Source organism: Bufo gargarizans, unplaced genomic scaffold (genome assembly GCF_014858855.1).
Source record: "Bufo gargarizans isolate SCDJY-AF-19 unplaced genomic scaffold, ASM1485885v1 original_scaffold_880_pilon, whole genome shotgun sequence".
NCBI classification, from domain to species: Eukaryota; Metazoa; Chordata; class Amphibia; order Anura; family Bufonidae; genus Bufo; species Bufo gargarizans.
Window position 1 is genome coordinate 13800 of NW_025334739.1, and position 22976 is coordinate 36775.

Genomic DNA, 22976 nt, shown 5'->3' on the forward strand with positions numbered 1-22976 from the left:
CCCCTGTCTCTGTATGCGCGATTGTAAACGCCCGTACAATCGCGCATACAGAGCGCTCGTTTCAGAACGCTCAGGTGTGAACCCAGTGTAACAGTGTGCCGCCATACGTATTCTGTTTGCTGGAGTATAAGGCCCCTTTCACACTTGCGTTCTTGTCTTCCGGCATAGAGTTCCGTCGTCGGGGCTCTATGCCGGAAGAATCCTGATCAGTTTTATCCTAATGCATTCTGAATGGAGAGAAATCCGTTCAGGATGCATCAGGACGTCTTCAGTTCCGGACCGGAACGTTTTTTGGCCGGAGAAAATACTGCAGCATGCTGCGCTTTTTGCTCCGGCCAAAAATCCTGAAGACTTGCCGCAAGGCCGGATCCGGAATTAATGCCCATTGAAAAGCATTAATCTGGATCCAGCCTTAAGCTAAACGTCGTTTCGGCGCATTACCGGATCCGACGTTTAGCTTTTTCTGAATGGTTACCATGGCTGCCGGGACGCTAAAGTCCTGGCAGCCATGGTAAAGTGTAGCGGGGAGCGGGGGAGCAGTATACTTACCGTCCGTGCGGCTCCCGGGGCGCTCCAGAGTGACGTCAGGGCGCCCCACGTGCATGGATCACGTGATCGCATGGCACGTCATCCATGCGCATGGGGCGCTCTGACGTCACTCTGGAGCGCCCCGGGAGCCGCACGGATGGTAAGTATACTGCTCCCCCGCTCCCCGCTCCTACTATGGCAACCAGGACTTTAATAGCGTCCTGGCTGCCATAGTAACACTGAACGGATCCGTCTTCAAATGCTTTCAGTTCACTTGCGTTTTTCCGGATCCGGCGTGTAATAACGGCAAGTGGAGTACACGCCGGATCCGGACAACACAAGTGTGAAAGAGGCTTTAGTCTGGTTATCTAGGAGGCACTACTATCGCTCTGTGGTGATTTTGAGGTGTTGCTCTATGCTTTCCCGCCATAATGCAGCTTCTGTGTTTTATTCCCCTCAAGGTTTCATTCGCGGTCACGTACACGCAGAGTGACGGGACATATAAACAGGCCACAAACGTAAGTGACGCCACCTATACTGCACGGAACAGAGAATCCTTTTTCCTGTTGTATATGATCAGTCCTTGTGGAAATTGTATTTGCACTTTGTTACAATGTATCATTCCATATAAAACGTATCAGTCTGGAGTCCAGAATGTCTGTCTGCCTGCCTCTAGACTGGATACATTGTAACAAACTCTCAGCTGAGGAGTATTAGGTCAGAGTAGGTTCAGATTCACTGCCAACAAGCAGAGATAGTGTCCAGTTTAGGTAACAGGTAACATTCTGAGCTAAATCGATTGTTTTCCTCAGATTGCCCTTGGGGTGTTGGGCTCTTTGGCCGCCTTACTGGCAATTTTGGAGACCAGCAGTTGGCTGCGGAGATCCGGGCAGCAGAACATTGGCGTTATGGTAAGTGTAGAGGTTATTGGCTGCAGACAGCGCTCGTATTGTAAGGGGATACTACAACTGCTGCCTGTCATCTCTACAATCACTGTGCACTGTATATAGGGCTGTCATACAATACAGTCTATTGCTCTCTGTTATCAGCCATTTCAGATGTCAGACAACATTGTGCTTCTTCGGGCCTTAAAAATATTCACCGCACATTTACAGGGCTTTTCCGGAAGTACAATACTGATGACCTGTCCTCAGGAGAGGTCATCAGTATCTGATAGATTGGGGTCTGACACCCAGGACCCCCAACAATCGGCTGTTTAAAGAGGCCTCAGCGCTGCAGCCACTTCCCAGCCCAGTGACGTCACGGTTATGAGTCATGTGACCGAGGCGCAGCTCCGTCCCATTCAAGTAAACGACCCTGGGCTGCAATACCAAGATCAGCCACTATACAGTGTGTGGTGCTGTGCTTGGTAAGTTGTGAGGAGGCTGCAGCACACACCGCAGCTCCACGGCCTCTTCAAACAGCTGATTGTCAGAGGTGTCGGGAGACTGACCCCCCACCAATCGGATATTAATGACCAGTCCTGAGGGTAGGTCGTCAATACGCTCCCGGAAAACCGCTTTAAAGGGAAATTCCACCTTAAAATAATTACAAGGTGAGCAATCTGCAGAATACAAGACATTGAAGGAGATATACTCCTCAAAACACTCCGGAATTTTGGCATGTGCACCAAAACCTGACATTCATTGGTTGGGTTTCTCCGTAAACAAGTGGACGTGCCAACCGAGAGCAGAAGAGGCTGCAGTGAGGGAGCGGCGCACATAGACATTAGGAAAAGCTATGACCGTGACGGAACTGATCATAATGTGTATGTCCTATTCCTGCAGGTGATTGTCAAATTCCTGGCCTTCCTCAGTGGCACACTGGCAAACACGTTTTTCCTTGTGGCATATGGGATCGCAATCTACTGGCTGATTGCCTTTAAGGTAAAACCATGAAAACAGTGAACATAAAAAACATAATTGCCACTTCTTTCAACTATAATACTGCCTCCTATGTACAAGAATATAACTACTATAATACTGCTCCTATGTACAAGAATATAACTACTATAATACTGCTCCTATGTACAAGAATATATCTACTATAATACTGCCTCCTATGTACAAGAATATAACTACTATAATACTGCTCCTATGTACAGGAATATAACTACTATAATACTGCTCCTATGTACAAGAATATAACTACTATAATACTGCTCCTATGTACAGGAATATAACTACTATAATACTGCCTCCTATGTACAGGAATATAACTACTATAATACTGCTCCTATGTACAAGAATATAACTACTATAATACTGCTCCTATGTACAAGAATATAACTACTATAATACTGCTCCTATGTACAAGAATATAACTACTATAATACTGCTCCTATGTACAAGAATATAACTACTATAATACTGCTCCTATGTACAAGAATATAACTACTATAATACTGCCTCCTATATACAAGAATATATCTACTATAATACTGCTCCTATGTATAAGAATATAACTACTATAATACTGCTCCTATGTACAAGAATATAACTACTATAGGGGGCGGAGCCGAGCCACGCTGCTGAATGGCCGCACGGGCTTGAGCTCCTCCAGCATTCCGGCTCATTTGCCCTATATAAGCCTATAATTTGCTTGATTATGGGGAAACCTGGCAAGGAAAAGAACAGAGGAAGCTCAGAGTCTACCCCACAGCGCTCCAGACAGCCTGAGATGGAGAAGTTTCTTAGGAAAACGCCGAGGTTCGCAGCGCAGAAAGGCCCTGACATGGCGGCGTCTGTGGCACATGACTCCGATGCAGGAGAATTATCAGATGCAGGCAGCGGTTCCGATACCTCGGTTAGAAGGCCTAGAGATCCACCTCTCTCAGAGCGGACCCTGCGACGGGTCCTTGAATCAGCCCTCTCGCCCCTGAAACAAGATCTGTCTGATATTAAGGACGACATGAAGCATTTGGGACAGAGAGTGGTAGCGCTAGAAGCTACTCAGGAAGCCATTATGACCTACGAAGGTGAAGTGTCAGAGGTACTGGCGTCTCATAAGGCCTTAATAAACGATGCCTTCCTAAAGTTGGAAGATCAAGAAAACCGTAGCCGCCGGCGCAATGTCCGCATCCGCGGCCTACCTGAGTCATTTGCAGCGGAGGCCTTACCGACAGTGGCGCGGGAATTGTTCTCCAAACTGCTTGGTCCTGACAGAGCGGCGGGAATCGTGGTGGAACGCATCCATAGGGCGCTGCGCCCCAGGCCTAAACCGCAAGAACCGCCACGTGATGTGATATGTGGCTTATTGAGTTATGTTGATACCGCCGCCATCCTTAAAAGTCAAAGAGAAGCGGAGGTACTGGAGCACGAAAATACCCCGATCCAGATGTTCCAGGACATTGCACCGTCCACTTTGGCCAAGCGGCGCCTATTCAGGCCTCTCCTGGACATACTAAGGAAAACCTCGACCCCATTCCGCTGGCTGTACCCTTTTGGGCTGGCGATCTCCAGGAATGGTAAGCAACTTACCGTGCGCTCTCCTGCTGACCTGGAATCTGTCTGGCGATCCCTGGATGTTCCTCCGATGGAAATCCCCTCATGGTTACCGGCAGATCAAGATGGCGCCCTTCCCACACCACCTCGTGTGACCGCCTGGCAAACAGCGTCCGCGGGCAAATCGGATCGTTCGGGCCGCAGCAGGATGGATAGAGCTCCTACCTGATCAGAGGTGTTTATACGCATTTCATGCCATTGTTTTTACCGCCCCAGGAAAGGAGATGACTGTCGTTCGCCTCCATGTATATGGGTTATTCACGGCGGACTTGTCCTTTCTACGTTTTCTACATTTTAGACGTTTTCTATGTTTTAATGTTAAATCTTTTCGGCCTATCTCATGTTTGGGCTTATTGCTCTCTTAAGCTATATATGTGGGTCTGGGCCGCTTTATTGCTGTTACGGGACGCTTCCTTTAGGTCGACGTATTTTGTTCCTCATTGCAGGGTAATGTCCGGATAGATTAGGATGCTGGACGCATTTTTTGTTTTTGGTCTCTTTTGTTTAGACCATAGGTACTTTTCTTGCCCCCTAACCAGTCCAACCCTGTCTTGGCTGGTGATAAGTAAAGTACCAACCCCTTCTCGGACAGGGGCTTTGTCTGAGATGGTCACTTGTCAACTTGACATGTTTAATGTTCTCTTATTAATTTTTTGTTCTTTTCTGTTTCTTCCACCCTTCTTCCCCCCTCCTGCTCATGTCATCTGTCTACCTTTCCGTATTTCCATGGTCGTATTAGGCCTTTATTCATCTGAATGTATGCAGCAATGTCCTCTATAGTGGTCGCTTCACTAAATGCGCATGGGCTGAACGAGCCATGTAAAAGGTCTCAAATACTATCTCTCCTTCTGAAAGATAAGGTCTCTGTGGCTTTTTTGCAAGAGACCCACTTCAGAACGGGTAAAGTTCCTGGTCTTCCCCCTAAGAAATTTGTCCAGTGGTTTCACAGCACTCATGATTCCGCCAGTAGAGGGGTTAGTATAGCTGTGCATAAAGGTCTCCCCTTCAAACACACGGCTATCTCAGCAGACTCCGAGGGCAGGTACATTTTTGTACGAGGTTTATTGGGTGAGTCCCCAGTAACCTTTGCCAACGTGTACGCTCCCAATAAAGGCCAAATTCCATGGCTCGTTCAGACCCTTGCTGTACTGTCCTCCTTCTCGGAGGGGTTACTGGTTTTGGGGGGTGACTTCAATGTCGCCCTGGAGCCGGCGGTGGACACCTCGGCGGGTAGACCCTCTGTATCTTACAGGCTCTTGAAAAGGCTGAAAATCTCTTTAAGGAAACTTAAAGTATTAGATGTATGGCGGGCCCTGAACCCCAGTGGCCGAGATTATACATTTTACTCACATGCTAAACTTTCTTTCCACAGATTGGATTATATTTTCCTATCTAGTTCGCATATCCGTAATGTCTCTGGAGCCCGGATAGGTAATATAACATTATCTGATCATGCCCCTGTTATTGTTAGCCTCTCCCTGTCCGGACCACAGAGAAAGGAGCGCTTATGGCGTCTCAATGACACCCTGATCTCAGATCCAAGTCACGCCGGTAAACTCAAAGCCTCTATATCTGAATTTTTTGCGCTTAATGACACCCCGGATTCACCCCCGTCCCCTTCCATACTATGGGAATCCCATAAGGTAGTCCTGAGGGGGGAACTTATTGCTTTAGGCGCTTTTGTGAAAAAACAAAGGACACAAGTCCTAGATGACTTATTGGCGACCATAGCTCGTCTAGAATCCTCTCATAAGGAGTCGCGAGCTATAAGCACCCTAGCGGAGCTAACTGAAGCCAGAGCAAAATTAAAGAATTTACTGAATGTTACCTCTGCAAAGCTAGTCCTATGTTCCCGTTTCAAGGCTTATGCTCACGGGGATAGAGGAAACAGACTGATGTCGGCAATTGCCAAGAAGCAGCTTTCTGACTCCTTTGTTTCCTCTATTAAAGACCCTAAAGGCAAAATACATAAATCCACTCCAGAAGTTGCCAAGGCATTTAGCGCCTTTTATGAGGCCTTATATAATTTACCACCCCCTGATGGGACTACACCTGGTGACTTATCTGAGGCTACCGACAAATTTTTGCACTCTCTGGACCTTCCCTCCATACCCTCGTCTAAAGCGTCTCTCCTGACTAAGCCCATTTCTGATTCAGAGGTCCGCAAGGTACTGCTGTCTATTCCGTCAGGTAAAAGTCCTGGCCCTGATGGATTTTCCATTGTATATTACAAATCTTTTCAAGATGTTTTAATCCCACGTTTCAGGGATTTGTGCAACTATCTTCTGACAGGGGGTGCTCTTGCTCCTCATTCCTTAATGGCGCACATTACTGTTCTCCATAAGGAAAACAAGGATCCAACTTGCTGCAGTAATTATAGGCCAATATCGTTGCTTAATAATGATGTGAAGTGGTGGGCGAAGATTCTGGCTTCCAGGCTTCAAGATATTCTCCCTGACATTATACATGAGGAACAAGTGGGCTTTGTCCGTGGCAGACAGGGGTCGGAAAATACAGTGCGGCTTTTACATCTTGTGAACTGGGCCAAGAGATCCTCTAAACCTTTGGTCCTGGTGAGCACAGATGCAGAGAAGGCCTTCGACAGGGTCAGCTGGCTATTTATGTCGCGGACCCTGGCGAAGTTTGGCCTCCCGGACCAGTTTATTAATGCTGTTAACACCCTATATTCGGCCCCCTCTGCCAGGGTCAAAGTCAATGGAGCATTATCCCCACCATTTCGCATCACCAACGGGACAAGACAGGGGTGCCCCCTTTCCCCAGCGCTTTTTGTGCTGGTGATGGAAACCCTTCTGTGTAAAATCAGATCAGACCCTGTTATTAAGGGCCTTCAGGTAGGCTCACAAACCCATGTTACTGCAGCATTTGCGGATGACCTACTGGTTATGGCCTCCAACCCTGCAGAAGCCTTGCCCAAATTGTTGAATACCTTTGAGGATTTTGGGTTTGTATCCAATTTTAAAATAAATTATGGGAAGTCTATGGTACTAAACATCTCTTGTCCCCAATCTGTAGTCAATACTCTTAAACATACCACCCCATTTGCCTGGGCCTCCAGAGACATTACGTTCTTGGGAACACATATTTCGGCCAACATTCAGGATCTAGCATCCCTTAACTATGCCCCACTCCTGCAAGGGATTCGCACCCAGTTACAGAATCTGAAACTCCCTTTTGTTTCATGGATAGGGAGAAAGAATTATCTGAAAACTTTCATCCTCCCCAAATTCCTTTACTTGCTGCAAGCCATTCCTATATGGTTGCCGAACTCATACTTCTCAGAGGTCCGCCGAGTGTTCACGCGCTTTCTCTGGAATGGCAGGTCACCACGTATAGCCTACTCTGTCCTTACAAGGGATAGGAGGTTTGGAGGCTTTGGGATGCCTGATGTAAAGTCATACTACACAGCTGTTCAGTTATGTAGATGTGTAGTTGCCTTGACCCGCAAATCTAGCTCCCTTTGCTCACGTCTCGAATCTGTACTACTCACCAACCAAGATCAGCTTACTCTATGGGGTGTTAGGCCCTTCTCAGCCAACCACTACGCCTCCTCCCCGGTGTGGAAAGGCATGCTAGTAGAATGGTCTAAAATGGTCCAAACCAAGCAGTTTACCTTCCCCAATCTGTATATGCCTCTCAAATTGCTGCAGAGCTATATTCACCCTTCTGTGCTAAACCCCTCTGGGATTTGGTCTAGGCTCGCTGACTTATCCCTGCGAGATGTCCTTCTCCCAGATGGCAGTTTACAATGGGATCTAATAATGGACCGTCCCGAAATTAAGACAGCTTCATTTTTCCATTTGGCAGATTTTAAAAGGGATATCAAGTCCTACGTTGGACCCCTCGTTGGCAACAGCTCCCCCTCTTGGCTCGAGAAGAAGGTCTTAGCTCCTAAGCTTCCCTCTAGACCACTGTCCCTGATGTACAAGGAATTGCTTTCCTCCTTACCTCCGGAGTTGGCTTATGTGACTTCATGGGAACGAGAGCTTTCGGTGACCCTGACGGATCCGGAGAGGGCCTTTGTTCTGGCTCACTCTCATGGTTTTAGTCGTTGTGTGAGAGTTCAGGAGAATTCATTTAAACTACTAAGCAGATGGTATAAGACTCCTGAATTCTTGCACAAACTTAACCCTGAGGTTTCTGAAAGGTGCTGGAGGTGTGGCATAGAAATTGGCTCATTATCACACATCTGGTGGCTATGCCATAAGATCCAACCGTTTTGGAAATTGATAGAATCAGTGATTAATAGTGTTTGCAAAACCAGAGTCGTCCTGGACGCCAAACTTATCTTACTGTGGTGCCCGAATGATACGCTCACCCCCGCCAAGAATAACCTCCCTACAATGCTGATTACAGCTGCTAGATTGCTGGTCCCCTTTTTGTGGAAAACTGACTCTCCTCCAGATCTCAATATGTGGACGGATAAGGTAGATCAAATCTACCGCTTTGAAGAATTGGCGTATTGGGAAACAAATTCACGCCACTGCTTCCTGAAATTATGGTCCCCGTGGAAATCACACAGGAATTTCACATGATAGAGCAGGAATCCTCCCCTTCCCTGGTTCTCTTCACCTTCCTGTCCTTGTGTCCCTCCCCCTTTTTTCCCCTTTTTTCTCTTTTCTTTTCTTTTCTTTACATGTTTATTTCTGATGCAGATGATAATCGCTGGAAATGTTCACATATGACTTGTATGATGGATAACTATTGTGACTTTTAATGTTATGATTTTGCCGTCATGTGTGGGCATGAAGCCTTGTTTTCTTACCACAATAAAAAGAAATTTGGTTAAGAATATAACTACTATAATACTGCTCCTATGTACAGGAATATAACTACTATAATACTGCCTCCTATGTACAAGAATATAACTACTATAATACTGCCCCTATGTACAAGAATATAACTGCTATAATACTGCCCCTATGTACAAGAATATAACTGCTATAATACCAATCCTATGTACAGGAATATAACTACTATAATACTGCTCCCATGTACAAGAATATAACTACTATAATACTGCTCCTATGTACAAGAATATAACTACTATAATACTGCTCCTATGTACAAGAATATAACTGCTATAATACTGCTCCTATGTACAAGAATATAACTACTATAATACTGCTCCTATGTACAAGAATATAACTGCTATAATACTGCTCCTATTTACAAGAATATAACTGCTATAATACCAATCCTATGTACAGGAATATAACTACTATAATACTGCTCCCATGTACAAGAATATAACTACTATAATACTGCTCCTATGTACAGGAATATAACTACTATAATACTGCTCCTATGTACAAGAATATAACTGCTATAATACTGCTCCTATGTACAAGAATATAACTACTATAATACTGCTCCTATGTACAAGAATATAACTGCTATAATACTGCTCCTATTTACAAGAATATAACTGCTATAATACTGCCTCCTATGTACAAGAATATAACTGCTATAATACTGCTCCTATGTACAAGAATATAACTACTATAATACTGCTCCTATGTACAGGAATATAACTACTATAATACTGCTCCTATGCACAAGGATATAACTACTATAATACTGCTCCTATGTACAAGAATATAACTACTATAATACTGCTCCTATGTACAAGAATATAACTACTATAATACTGCCTCCTGTGTACAAGAATATATCTACTATAATACTGCTCCTATGCACAAGGATATAACTACTATAATACTGCTCCTATGTACAAGAATATAACTACTATAATACTGCCTCCTGTGTACAAGGATATAACTGCTATAATGCTGCCTCCTGTGTACAAGAATATAACTACTATAATACTGCTCCTATGCACAAGAATATAACTACTATAATACTGTTCCTATGTACAAGGATATAACTACTATAATACTGCTCCTATGTACAAGAATATAACTACTATAATACGGCTCCTATGTACAAGAATATAACTACTATAATACGGCTCCTATGTACAAGAATATAACTACTATAATACTGCTCCTATGTACAGGAATATAACTACTATAATACTGCTCCTATGTACAGGAATATAACTACTATAATACGGCTCCTATGTACAAGAATATAACTACTATAATACTGCCTCCTATGTACAGGGATATAACTACTATAATACTGCCTCCTATGTACAGGGATATAACTACTATAATACTGCTCCTATGTACAAGAATATAACTACTATAATACTGCTCCTATGTACAAGAATATAACTACTATAATACTGCCTCCTATGTACAAGAATATAACTACTATAATACTGCTCCTATGTACAAGAATATAACTGCTATAATACTGCCTCCTATGTACAAGAATATAACTACTATAATACTGCTCCTATGTACAAGAATATAACTACTATAATACTGCTCCTATGTACAGGAATATAACTACTATAATACTGCTCCTATGTACAAGGAAATAACTGCTATAATACTGCCTCCTATGTACAAGAATATAACTACTATAATACTGCCTCCTGTGTACAGGAATATAACTGCTATAATACTGCCTCCTATGTACAAGAATATAACTACTATAATACTGCTCCTATGTACAAGAATATAGCTACTATAATACTGCTCCTATGTACAAGAATATAACTGCTATAATACTGCTCCTATGTACAAGAATATAACTACTATAATACTGCTCCTATGTACAGGAATATAACTACAATAATACTGCTCCTATGTACAAGAATATAACTACTATAATACTGCTCCTATGTACAGGAATATAACTACTATAATGCTGCCTCCTGTGTACTGTTCCGTTTTGCAGGGTCAGACGTCGGTGGTCAGTGTGGCTTTACCGCCGTCCGGGGGGCAGCAGGAGACTGATTTCACCACCTTCTTATCCGTGGCGTTCTCTCTGAAGGTGCGCTGCGCTGTATGTCGTTGTTTATGAGATTTGCGCTTCTTCCGTCCTCCAGTTTGACTCTCGCCCGGTTTCTCTGCAGGCGTTGGAGCTCGTCCATTTGCTATCCTCGCAGCTCACATACAACATCTTCCTGATCGACTGGGAGAAGCCAAAAGACAAAAGTTCATCTAACGCACAAGGTCCGTTCCCCTCACTGGTTCTCACTGGTGCCCTATGGGTAGAATCATTTGCAGGGATCTGCGCTGTTGATCTTGGTGCCCCATGCGCAGGCAGCGCTGGAGGAGCTGAGCAGATTGATGTATACTTTGTGGGGGATGATTGTCTGTGACCCGTAGTTTATATCTCTGAATGTTCTTTTATGGTGGAGTCCAGTGGGCGGTCCTAATACATGCCAGTCACTGATCAGGACCGCCCACTGGACCCCAAAGCCCTGTAGGGGGGATGCTCCCTAAACAGCACAGACTCCTTCTCACCACCATGTTTTCCAGGAAGGTCTAACGTCAGCATCTGGAGGACCATCCTGGTGGCCAACGAGTGGAGTGAGATCCAGGCTCATCGGAAGCTGAGTCCTCTGCTGCAGCTCTTTGCGGTGCTGCTGCTCCTGGAGGTAAACCTTTAAGAATGGGAGGAGCCTGTCCTGTGCCCTCCAATCAGAGTGCAGCCTCAGGCACTAGGACAGTCAGAGATGCTAATATGGCCGCTTCCCATTCATTCTGTTTTCTTCCGGGTTCTCCCGTCGTCAGGTGGTGGGCCTGAAAAACATCGCCACCAAGGACCTGGCCCTGGAGCTGAACCCCGCGGCCGGGAGCTATCGGGCCCCCATGAGTATTTTCCTGAGGTTTGGCTTGTCGGCCTCCATGTGGTTGGCCGTAGGGATCGTGCAGGTCGGTGAGAACGGCATGATGGGACTGCACCGCGGGGTTTCTGGGACCGGGTCTGGACCTTCCTCTCTTTGTCTTTCAGGTTCTGTTCTTCATCCTCATCTATGAGAGATTCTTTGAAGATAAAATTAAGCAGTTTGTGGATTTGTGTTCGCTCAGTAACGTGAGTCCTTCATTGGTCACTGTGTCTCATAGGGCCCGATAGCAAGGGCCCCGCAGAGAGCGCCACCTCATGTAATAAAAGTGGAGTACATCTCCTATCCAGTTATCTGCATTTACATCCACAGTCCTGTGCGGAGTAATGACATAATAGATGTGGGTAGTCTGCCCGATTCATGATTCTGACCGCCTGCAGCCCCCACTAGAGGGAGCCAATACCGTGGATTTGTACAGCCCCCACTAGAGGGAGCCAATACCGTGGATTTGTACAGCCCCCACTAGAGGGAGCCAATACCATGGATTTGTACAGCCCCCACTAGAGGGAGCCAATACCGTGGATTTGTACAGCCCCCACTAGAGGGAGCCAATACCGTGGATTTGTACAGCCCCCACTAGAGGGAGCCAATACCGTGGATTTGTACAGACCTTCCCTAGAGGGAGCCAATACCGTGGATTTGTACAGCCCCCACTAGAGGGAGCCAATACCGTGGATTTGTACAGCCCCCACTAGAGGGAGCCAATACCGTGGATTTGTACAGCCCCCACTAGAGGGAGCCAATACCGTGGATTTGTACAGACCTTCCCTAGAGGGAGCCAATACCGTAGATTTGTACAGCCCCCACTAGAGGGAGCCAATACCGTGGATTTGTACAGCCCCCACTAGAGGGAGCCAATACCGTGGATTTGTACAGCCCCCACTAGAGGGAGCCAATACCGTGGATTTGTACAGCCCCCACTAGAGGGAGCCAATACCGTAGATTTGTACAGCCCCCAGTAGAGGGAGCCAATACCGTGGATTTGTACAGCCCCCACTAGAGGGAGCCAATACCGTGGATTTGTACAGACCTTCCCTAGAGGGAGCCAATACCGTGGATTTGTACAGCCCCCACTAGAGGGAGCCAATACCGTGGATTTGTACAGCCCCCACTAGAGGGAGCCAATACCGTGGATTTGTACAGCCCCCACTAGAGGGAGCCAATACCGTGGATTTGTACAGCCCCCACTAGAGGGAGCCAATACCGTCGATTTGTACAGCCCCCAGTAGAGGGAGCCAATACCGTGGATTTGTACAGCCCCCACTAGAGGGAGCCAATACCGTGGATTTGTACAGACCTTCCCTAGAGGGAGCCAATACCGTGGATTTGTACAGCCCCCACTAGAGGGAGCCAATACCGTGGATTTGTACAGCCCCCACTAGAGGGAGCCAATACCATGGATTTGTACAGCCCCCACTAGAGGGAGCCAATACCGTGGATTTGTACAGACCTTCCCTAGAGGGAGCCAATACCGTGGATTTGTACAGCCCCCACTAGAGGGAGCCAATACCGTGGATTTGTACAGCCCCCACTAGAGGGAGCCAATACCGTGGATTTGTACAGCCCCCACTAGAGGGAGCCAATACCGTGGATTTGTACAGCCCCCACTAGAGGGAGCCAATACCGTGGATTTGTACAGCCCCCACTAGAGGGAGCCAATACCGTGGATTTGTACAGCCCCCACTAGAGGGAGCCAATACCGTGGATTTGTACAGCCCCCACTAGAGGGAGCCAATACCGTGGATTTGTACAGACCCCACTAGAGGGAGCCAATACCGTGGATTTGTACAGCCCCTACTAGAGGGAGCCAATACCGTAGATTTGTACAGCCCCCACTAGAGGGAGCCAATACTGTGGATTTGTACAGCCACCACTAGAGGGAGCCAATACCGTGGATTTGTACAGCCCCCACTAGAGGGAGCCAATACCGTGGATTTGTACAGCCCCCACTAGAGGGAGCCAATACCGTGGATTTGTACAGCCCCCACTAGAGGGAGCCAATACCGTGGATTTGTACAGACCCCACTAGAGGGAGCCAATACCGTGGATTTGTACAGCCCCTACTAGAGGGAGCCAATACCGTAGATTTGTACAGCCCCCACTAGAGGGAGCCAATACTGTGGATTTGTACAGACCCCACTAGAGGGAGCCAATACTGTGGATTTGTACAGCCACCACTAGAGGGAGCCAATACCATGGATATTGCAGCTAGATTTTTACTGCTCCTATTGACTTCAGTGCTGCATTCAGTGAGCTCCCTCTAGTGGCAGCTGCAGGCAGCACACACTGTCACAGCAACAAGTGAAGCCGTGTAGACTCCATGTTATGCTACTGGGGAAATTAAAGGGGTTGTCTAGGATTAGAAAACAGCACACACCCGTGCATGGGTTGTGTCTGGTCTTGCAGCTTAGATCCAGGGGCGGACCGGCCATAGACCCTACAGGGAAATTTCCTGGTGTGCAGGTGCTCAGGGGACTGCCTGAGCCCTCATCAGGGCCCTTGGCTGGGTATGTAACACTCTGATACTCTCAGCTTTAATTAATGCTACGAGCATCAGGTACTTATGCTCCTAGCCGGCATATGCAGCCCCCCCTTCCTGAATTTAGCTATAATCATCCTCAGGGCGGCACTATTTTATGCTGCACTGTGGTATTTGGTTCTGCTGGAGCAGTATTTTGTGCTGCACTAAGGTACTTCTGTTGCCCCGCCTACTTCTGTTGCCCCCGCCTACTTGTTGTCCCCCCTTCTGTCAATCTGGATCCGCCCACAACACGGGGGCCTCTTTTTACATTTTTTCTAGGGCCCAGTCCGCCCCTGCTCAGATCCTTTGGAGTCAATGGGGCAGAGCTGCAATACCACACACAACCAGTAGGCAGGTGTCGCGCTGTATTTGGAAGAAAGCGGACAGGTTTTTCTAATCCTGGACAACCCCTTTAAGACTTACCAGATTGAGGGGAATGGTTTGTTACAATGTATCGGTGTAGACAAGAGCCATCAGGTGATACTTGTGCTATTGCTGTGTTTTACATGAAGAATTTCCTACACTGATACATTGTAGCAAACTGTTCAATCACCAAGTCTGTTAGAAAGTTGCTGAACCTTTCTTTGTAGGGTTACCTCTATAGGGCAGGGGTCTCCAGCTCTGCCACACCACAACTCCCAGCAGACCCCGATTGCAGCAGTCTGATGTGTGATAATGTTCCGCCAGGTGTCAGTCTTCATCCTGACTCACAAGTGTTACGGGTATTATATTCACGGGCGGTCGGTGCACGGTCAGGCAGATGTCAGTATGGAGACCATGCTGGACAACCTGCGCAAGGAGGAGGTAAGTGCCACCAGGAGGGTCATGTGATCGCATGTCGCCACACCCTGGGCCAATCAGTCTGCCCGATTGGTTGCTACGGGTTACACAGTGGATATCGCCCGGAGTTTAACCCTTTGCTGATTGGACATTATTTTTGTAGGACAATTTGTGCCCCCTGAGAGGCTTAGAGGCCGGCGCGGAGCAGCAGACGTTCGAGGTGCTGCTGAGTGAGCGGGTGCGGGAGCAGTACGAGAAGATCATGCAGCCGCTGGTAGAGGTAACGGACCACCCGCATCGCCGGGGCCCTCCTATATGTGAATGGCAGTATTTAGAGGGCTCGTCCAGTCTGCCTGTGCTCATGTAGAGGTGCTGACGGCGAGTCCAGATTATGCGCACTGATGTGGTGGATGCAGCTGAATCCTCTGTCTGTGTTCTAGGCTCCCAGGGGCCCAAAAAGTGGGAACGAAAAAAACCCGATGCTACAGCAAAGGATAAAAACCTATCACACCATTAACCGCTTCCTGTCCGGCTTCCTGGATCACGTGAGTCCTCGCTGTTTGAGGGGCTACAGAATTGTGTGTAACGGGTGCGAGGTCAATGAGTCGTTATCAAAGTTTCTAATTTTTTGTATTCCAATTTCTCAATGTTTTTGAGGTCTCTGTTTGCTGTCGGTGAATGGGGACCATCTTGCACTTGACCTAATGATTCTGATAGCAGAGGATTTGTTAGTTGTGTCCAGTCTACAAAATCCCCTGCGAGTTAAACAGCCTGATCAAACTATAAGATCTCTGCTTGCTGTCAGTGATGGGGACCATTCTTATTTGTAGCCAGAGGTTGACAGTTTGTTACAATGTATCAGTCTGGAGAACAGGATGTTTAGCGGACGGCGGATCGTGTAACTTGGATACAATTCTGCTGTGAGAAATACTAGGCTGAGGAGCTTTCAACCGCTGGCGGCAAATCCTGTCCTGTGCTGATAGTTTGTTACAATGTAGCAGTCTGAAGTCCTGGCTGGATACAATTGTAACAAACACTCAGCTGTGAGAAGCATTAAGTCATATAGGAATATACTAGCATATTCCAAATCGCCTCCTTATATCACATAGAAGAAAGCAATATCTAAGTATTCTCTCCTTGCTCCTAATATCACATAGACGGGTGTATCTGGACATATCACACCCCTGTCTGAGGATGGCAGCAATATTCTGGGATATTACACTGTATGCGATGTAAGGGGGATATCTGGAGTATACGAACATATAGCACAATACACCCGAATATTCCTGCCGTCCTCCTATCCTACACAGGGGCGTATCTGGAATATATGGGAATATAACACCCCTGTATGTGATATAAGGATGTATGCGGACATATTACACCCGTGTCTGGAGTATACAGACATATCACATGCAGGGGTGTAATATACCAGAATATTCCTCACGTCCGCCTTCTATCATATTCGCGGGGGTGTTAGGAGGATATGTGAACTATATGGGCATAGATCACAGAGGGCCGTATCTGGAATATATGGGCACATAGCCCCGTATGTGGCAGAAGGTCGTATGCAGACATATTAAGCCCCTTTGTGTGATATAAGGAGGATATCTGAAATATTCGGGTATATTATGCCCCTGTCTGTGATCTAATTAATAGTAAGAGAAATGCCACTGCACACTAAGGGTTAACAGGCAAGTAAAATGTCTTTATTGTGACATATCCTCCAGTGAATACATAGGTTTAGGAAGAATATCTATTTTTGTGACTCCAAATCTTGACGTTTCGGTCAATTCAGACCTTGGTCACAGAGGAAAGTAAGGAGGACCCCGTGGTACAGCGTGGACGCGCTGCGGGGGAGGCTTTAGGCAGTGCGCCCATACTTTCTTCTTACTTTCCTCTAGATATTCTTCCTAAACCTATGTATTCACTGGAGCAGGCATGCTCAACCTGCGGCCCTCCAGCTGTTGCAAAACTACAACTCCCATCATTGCCGGACAGCCTACAGCAGGGCATGGTGGGAGTTGTAGTTTTACAACGGCTGGAGGGCCGCAGGTTGAGCATGCCTGCACTGGAGGATGTGTCACAATAAAGACATGTTACTTGCCTGTTAACCCCGAGTGTGCCGTGGTATTTCTCTTACCATTATTTATTCGGATTACATCCCCTCACAGATCGGACAGCGAGCGCAGCGCGATCCATTTACATTGTGATATAATTCGGACGCCGCTACATGTGATGTCCCTCTGGTCGCCCCGCAGGTCTATAAGGACATGGATTACATGGTGAAGGACAAGCTGTTCCTGGAGAGCGTCCTGGACCTCGAGTTCCAGCAGCCCATCGAGAAGTCCATATTCTACAACGGTGAGTGGTCGGCTGGGTGACAACCAAGATGGCTTCTCTAGGTGACAACCCGTGAGGGCGATCATCTGCACACATGCTGCACCTTGAGACACGGAGACCCCCTGCCCACATCTCGCCTGTGGAGGTTTTCGGGGGTCGGCGCCTCCTGACAATTCTCCTCATTCTGTTCCAGACGAGCGGCTTCGCTTCGGCCGCGCTCTCTTCTACAGTAACGAGCTGGTGCTGCTTCTCTTCGACACCCTCCTGTTTTGTGTCATAGATCTGGGGACACAGAATTTCGTGCTGGCGACGATTATAACCTTTGTGGTGCAGATGGTAAGTCTGCGCACTCCTGGTCCTTCAGGGACGTCTATAGCCTCCCGTCAATGCTCAGATCGCAATATGGCTTCCAGGGTCGGGCTACACAGCGGTTCTAGCCGCAGGCCGAGGGAACTCCAGACCCCAATGTTAATCCGGATCACACTACTTCTCCTTAGTTAAAATGAGACCCCAGATCCCACAATACATCCACACCCCAAAGTTACCCAGGTCCCATTCATGAGACCCTACACCAGACCCCCAAAGGAATAAAAACCTATTCACAAAATGCTTTTTTGGAGACGTATTTTTTCCCACGCTCCTTACACGAGCAGTTAAGGGGTTAAACGGCCGCTGCAGGCGGATGTCATCTGTATAACACACCCAGTACCCGCTACACGCCCTACGCGTCCGTCACTGCGGCGACTTACCCAGTGCCCGGATCTGCCCATTTTTAAACTTCATTCACACTCGGCGCCGGCCGTACAGCGGCCCCCGGAAATGCGCGGCCCCGTAGTTATCCTCGCCTTCATTTGTTTTTCTCCGATTTGCAGTTGGTGAAGTTTTTACGATCAGAAATTGGAAAAAAGAATCTGTCAATGCAAACGATGGTGGAAGAAAACTTCCTGATATGAGGGGAGAGCAGCGGCGCCGCCACCGCCGGATGTATACCTGGCTACTGCGTCACCCCCTGAATGTACAGAACAAAACTCACTTTGTGATTATTTTATTTTTATTTTTTGATAATTTTGTTGGAATTTGATACAAATAAATTATTTTTACATTTTAAAGACACAAAATGTAAATAAAGAAACATTTCTGATTGATTTTAATTTACATGTCACAAAAAAAATACAAACTCACACAAGGCTGATCTGCCCCCTCCTGACGCTGTGCAGCGGCTCCGTCGCCGCCCGCGATGTGTTATGACAGGCGGTAAAGTGATGCTCGGCCTTCAGACTTCAAGAGCTGCGCCCCTCCCCCGCCTCTCAGGGCCATGAGGCCCAATTCTATACAGCGAGCGCTACTAGAAAAATACACAAGGAACTTCCACATCCCTCCGAAAATAAACAGTTCTCCTTACAGTCCTCCAGCGCTGGCACCACTTCTGACAGCGCAGGCGGCCTAGTGGAAATGGTCAGGACAGCGAGAGATTCTCACACGACCCTTGCCCGCAGTCACTATATTCTATTACTCCACGGTTATCGGGCAAATCTATATATAATGTTCAGAAAAACTGCAAATTGCACAGATCTTAGGTCTTGCACTCCAGTCACAGCTGAAGCTGCTGCAGAATGTTTCCACCGCAGTAACAGAGCCTCAGGATCTGTCAGCATTGAGCTGGAGGATGACGAATTCAGCTTTGGCTGTGACTGGAGCATAAAACCTGATGCAATGAGATCAGTAAATATTCCCAAAATGATGCAAATTAATCCCATCTTTGGTGCTGATTTTGCCGGTTTATATTTGTCTTCCTCATTTTTTACATGGTGCAGCATAGCCCCACGCGGGCAGCCGCCAAAGATCTTGGGTCAATCATCAGTAAAATACAAGGGAAGAATTTCAATTCCTCACCATTATCAATATCTCTGCATGCTGTCAGTAAATGGAAACATTCTAGTTTACATCCAGAGGCTGAAAAACATCCTGATCTATTCTCACAGCTGAGGGTTTGGTACAGTTGCATGCAGCCTGCACCCCAAGACATATTTCATTTTACACAACCATATTTTATCACATGGACCCCCCCCCCCCCCCCCCCACGGCTCCACTAAACTGGAGGTAGCACTACAAGGGTCGGGGGGGGGGGGGGTTGTGCCAAGTTCACAGGAGGTGGACAAGCATCTGATTATTGGGCTTCAATCACAGGTCACAAGACTACAGGTCCTGTTACCCCAAGGTGGCGCTAGAGAGCTCTGCTATTCCCAGTAGGTGAACGACCCGCCATTCCATCCATCCAGGAGAACGGGACACCCAGGGGTGGACTGGCCATAGACCCTACAGGGAACTTTCCTGGCGATGCTCAGGGGGCCGCCAAAGCCCTCCTCCGAGTACACCACGACCTGATGCTCTCAGTATTAATGCTAGGTGTATGAGGGCCAGCACCGGCAAGAGCCCTCCTGCGTCCAGCTGCGTATACTGTGGTCTCTGCTTCTGATGGGGGCGCCATTTCGTGCTGCACTACATTATTGCTGGCCCCTTCTTGTGTCAATTTGGATCGGCCTACAACATGGGGCCCCTTTAAGTTCACAGTCCACCCTCGGGGATCCACTATTTTTATGATTGGTAGGCGACCCAATACCCAGACCACCACCAAGTATTGTTCTGACAGCTGAGGGTTTGTTACAATGTATCCACTCTTGACAACCCTCTGTGCTCTGGACTCCAGACTGATACGTATAAACTGGATACATTGTAACAAACTCTGCTGTGACACAATACTTCTCCCCATTCCTCAGGATGGAAGAGAAGTGTCCGATTGGTGGAGGCGACCCCATCAGATCACAAAAACGGGGATCTAAAAGGCCGCACATGACCGCCACTGCGCCGTTCTTTGTCTGTAGAGGTACTGGGAATAGCGGAGCAGTTCAGAAAAACCAACAGTTACTGTTTAAATGTATCGGGGTGGGGTCCAGGGCACAGGATTGCCTGGACTGGATACATTGTAACAAACCCTCAGCTGTGACAGGTATTAAATCAGAAGAGAGTTCAGCCTCCATATAAAAAAGTATTTCCTCATTCACTGTCAGCAAGCAGAGATCTGAGATGCGGTGAGACACACAGTCTATCAGAAAGTTGCAGAGCGTCACAACTGCGTTCATCCTAGTGACCGGAGCGTCTCGATTTCCCAGGTCACCGCGAGATTTTCAGACACTAATTTTTTTTATTCGCTTGAGGCTTTCAGCCGATTGTAGAAGGTCTTATGGTGGCGATTGCCCTCAGTCCCGTGGTCGGTAAGAGTGCGCGGTTGTGGAGCCGTGTTCACGCAGCGCCACCACGGCTCACTTCCGCACTCTGGAGTAATCCTGCCGCCTGGGCTCCCGGTAGCCATCGTCTTCCTCAGAGTCCTCGTCACTATCCTCATCATCCTCATCATCCACAGGCCGCTGTCTCTGCAGGGTGCTCGCCAGGCTCTGCAAGGCAAACGTAGAATGGACACAGGTCTATATAATTAGATGGCCTGGAACCAGCCATTGTCAACTACAACTCCCAGCATGCCCTGAAAGCTGCAGTCAGCAGGCTCTAGCTGAACTCCATATATCACAGACAACTTTGTAAATGAATACATTGCTTTCATTATCCTGTACCGATTTACACTTCCAGCAGGTCTCTAGTCACATCCAAAGCTGCTGGTTTTCAGAGAATGGTGCATTGTGGGAGCTGAGACCGCACAGTTAGGGGCAGATTTATGCGTTTTTACGCTGCCCTCGCCACTTTCTGAGAAGGGAGTGTGATGAGGAATGGATGGGGCCTGCGGGTCCGCCACAGATTGCGCCAGTGTTCAGACGCAAATGTACACAGTAACCTATGGCAGCTCCGAGCTCCTGTGGATTTCATTCTGGAGCACGGACTGCCGGAGGAGGCACCTCTTAGAAATTCGGAGCATCCTCCGGCAGCGCAGATTTCAATCACCGGCGTAAAGTATCTACAGAATGTGGACCCTGAACTCCAGGACTCGGCGACAGCCTGCTCTCCAGCTGTTGTAAAACTACAACTCCCAACATGCACAGTTGCTTGTCAGGTCCCAGATCTCACACGGAAGTGAAAGGAGCATGCTGAGAGTTGTAGTTTCACAACGGTTGGTGCTTGTCCCTGCTCTAGCCTGTTTTCAAGAGCAACCACCAGGATGTTGAAACAGCTCTGGCTGTGAGTAGAGTATAAGACACAAAGGGGGTCATTTATCAAACTGGTGTAAAGTAGAACCGGATTAGGTGTCCATAGGAACCAATCAGATTCCACCTTTCATTTTCCAAAGGAGCTGCCCAAAATGAAAGGTGGAATCTGATTGGTTCCTATGGACACCTAAGCCGGTTCTACTTTACACCAGTTTGATAAATGACCCCGAAGTGCCACCATTTGTACAGTCTGCAGAGTCCAGGCATCCGTCACCACCTACCACCATGTGAAGCGGTCGGCGGCTTGTAGACCAGTCCCACGTCCTTCATGCGTTCCGGCAATCCTAAGAATAGCTCTGAGGGCGGTGCTGTTGAACCCAGAGGGTCACGCCCCCACCTCTCTGATGTACCATCCAGACAGTCCCTGAAAGCCTGCGGGATAGTGTTCTGTACATGCGCAGTAAAGGGAAGCTAGATTGCCCATCTCTTTACTGCGCATGTACAGAACGGGATCCTGCAAGACTTCTGCCCGGCCGGTACTTTACAGAGGTGGGGGCGAGACACAGAGGAAAGGGGGTTCTTCTGGGTGCAACAGCACAGCCTTCATTGCACCTCAGGGCTAATTTATGTATTATAAAAAGTCTTCCAATCGTGGATGGTCGGCTGCCGCTCGCTCGCAGTCCGTGACAAAACACTATTATTTTTTTTCCGCAAAAATTCTAACATTTCACCGGAGCAGTAAAAAAGGGATCTATCCATTAAGTATTAAAAGGGATTGTTCAAGATTCGAAAAATATCTCTGCTTAATTCTAGGACCAGCGCCACCCCTGCCTGCAGGTTGCATCTGGTATTGCAGCTGCTCTCCATTGGAGCCAAGGCTGTGGAGCTGTTTTTGGAAGAAAGCAGCAATGTTTTTAGAACCCTGAACAGACCATTTAATGACATAGAAAAGAAACAAATCGCCCCCAGTCGGGACGCCCCGTGGTCGCCGCCATGTTCCGCGGTGCCGTATAATCATAAAAGCAAGCCAGAAGCGCGGCCGGGGATTAGAGCGTCTCGTTTCCATGCAGCCGCCGATCTCTGGCCCTCAGCGTGTGAGCAGTAATTACAAGCAGCGGGCGAGCCGGTTCCAGACCAGTGAATCCAACGCCGTCCTGCGACTTTGTCTTGTCTCTTACGACTTCACACCGCGAGCCGCCTGACAAGGAATCAATTCGCGGCGGCACGTTTTTTAATTTCCTGAAACCCTTCTCACTTACCGGAGCGGAGATTCATGTGAGGCCGCTCATGCCGAGAGGATTATTGCTGTCCTTAGGGGAAAAGTCAAGGCGCCGGAAATGTCAGCACTTTTCCTTTTTCTATATTAA

The 22976-nt window shown here is 47.6% G+C and overlaps 2 protein-coding genes across 2 annotated transcripts in view; one reads left to right on the forward strand and one right to left on the reverse strand.

Moving 5' to 3' along the window:
- Positions 1–19416, forward strand: part of LOC122924162 (meckelin-like) — a 30314-nt gene extending 10898 nt beyond the window's left edge. The window contains exons 15-28 of the mRNA XM_044275100.1: positions 990–1046; positions 1341–1439; positions 2316–2414; positions 10860–10955; positions 11038–11137; positions 11447–11565; positions 11702–11842; positions 11922–12002; positions 15023–15139; positions 15279–15395; positions 15556–15660; positions 17374–17476; positions 17649–17791; positions 18328–19416. Of these exons, the coding sequence (XP_044131035.1) occupies positions 990–1046; positions 1341–1439; positions 2316–2414; positions 10860–10955; positions 11038–11137; positions 11447–11565; positions 11702–11842; positions 11922–12002; positions 15023–15139; positions 15279–15395; positions 15556–15660; positions 17374–17476; positions 17649–17791; positions 18328–18408 (1458 nt within the window). The 3' untranslated portion in view covers positions 18409–19416. The remainder of the gene's footprint in view (positions 1–989; positions 1047–1340; positions 1440–2315; positions 2415–10859; positions 10956–11037; positions 11138–11446; positions 11566–11701; positions 11843–11921; positions 12003–15022; positions 15140–15278; positions 15396–15555; positions 15661–17373; positions 17477–17648; positions 17792–18327) is intronic.
- Positions 19417–19542: 126 nt separating this feature from the next.
- Positions 19543–22976, reverse strand: part of CIBAR2 (CBY1 interacting BAR domain containing 2) — a 30948-nt gene continuing 27514 nt past the window's right edge. Inside the window, exon 9 of the mRNA XM_044275101.1 lies at positions 19543–20907. Coding sequence (XP_044131036.1) covers positions 20776–20907 — 132 coding nt within the window. The 3' untranslated portion in view covers positions 19543–20775. The remainder of the gene's footprint in view (positions 20908–22976) is intronic.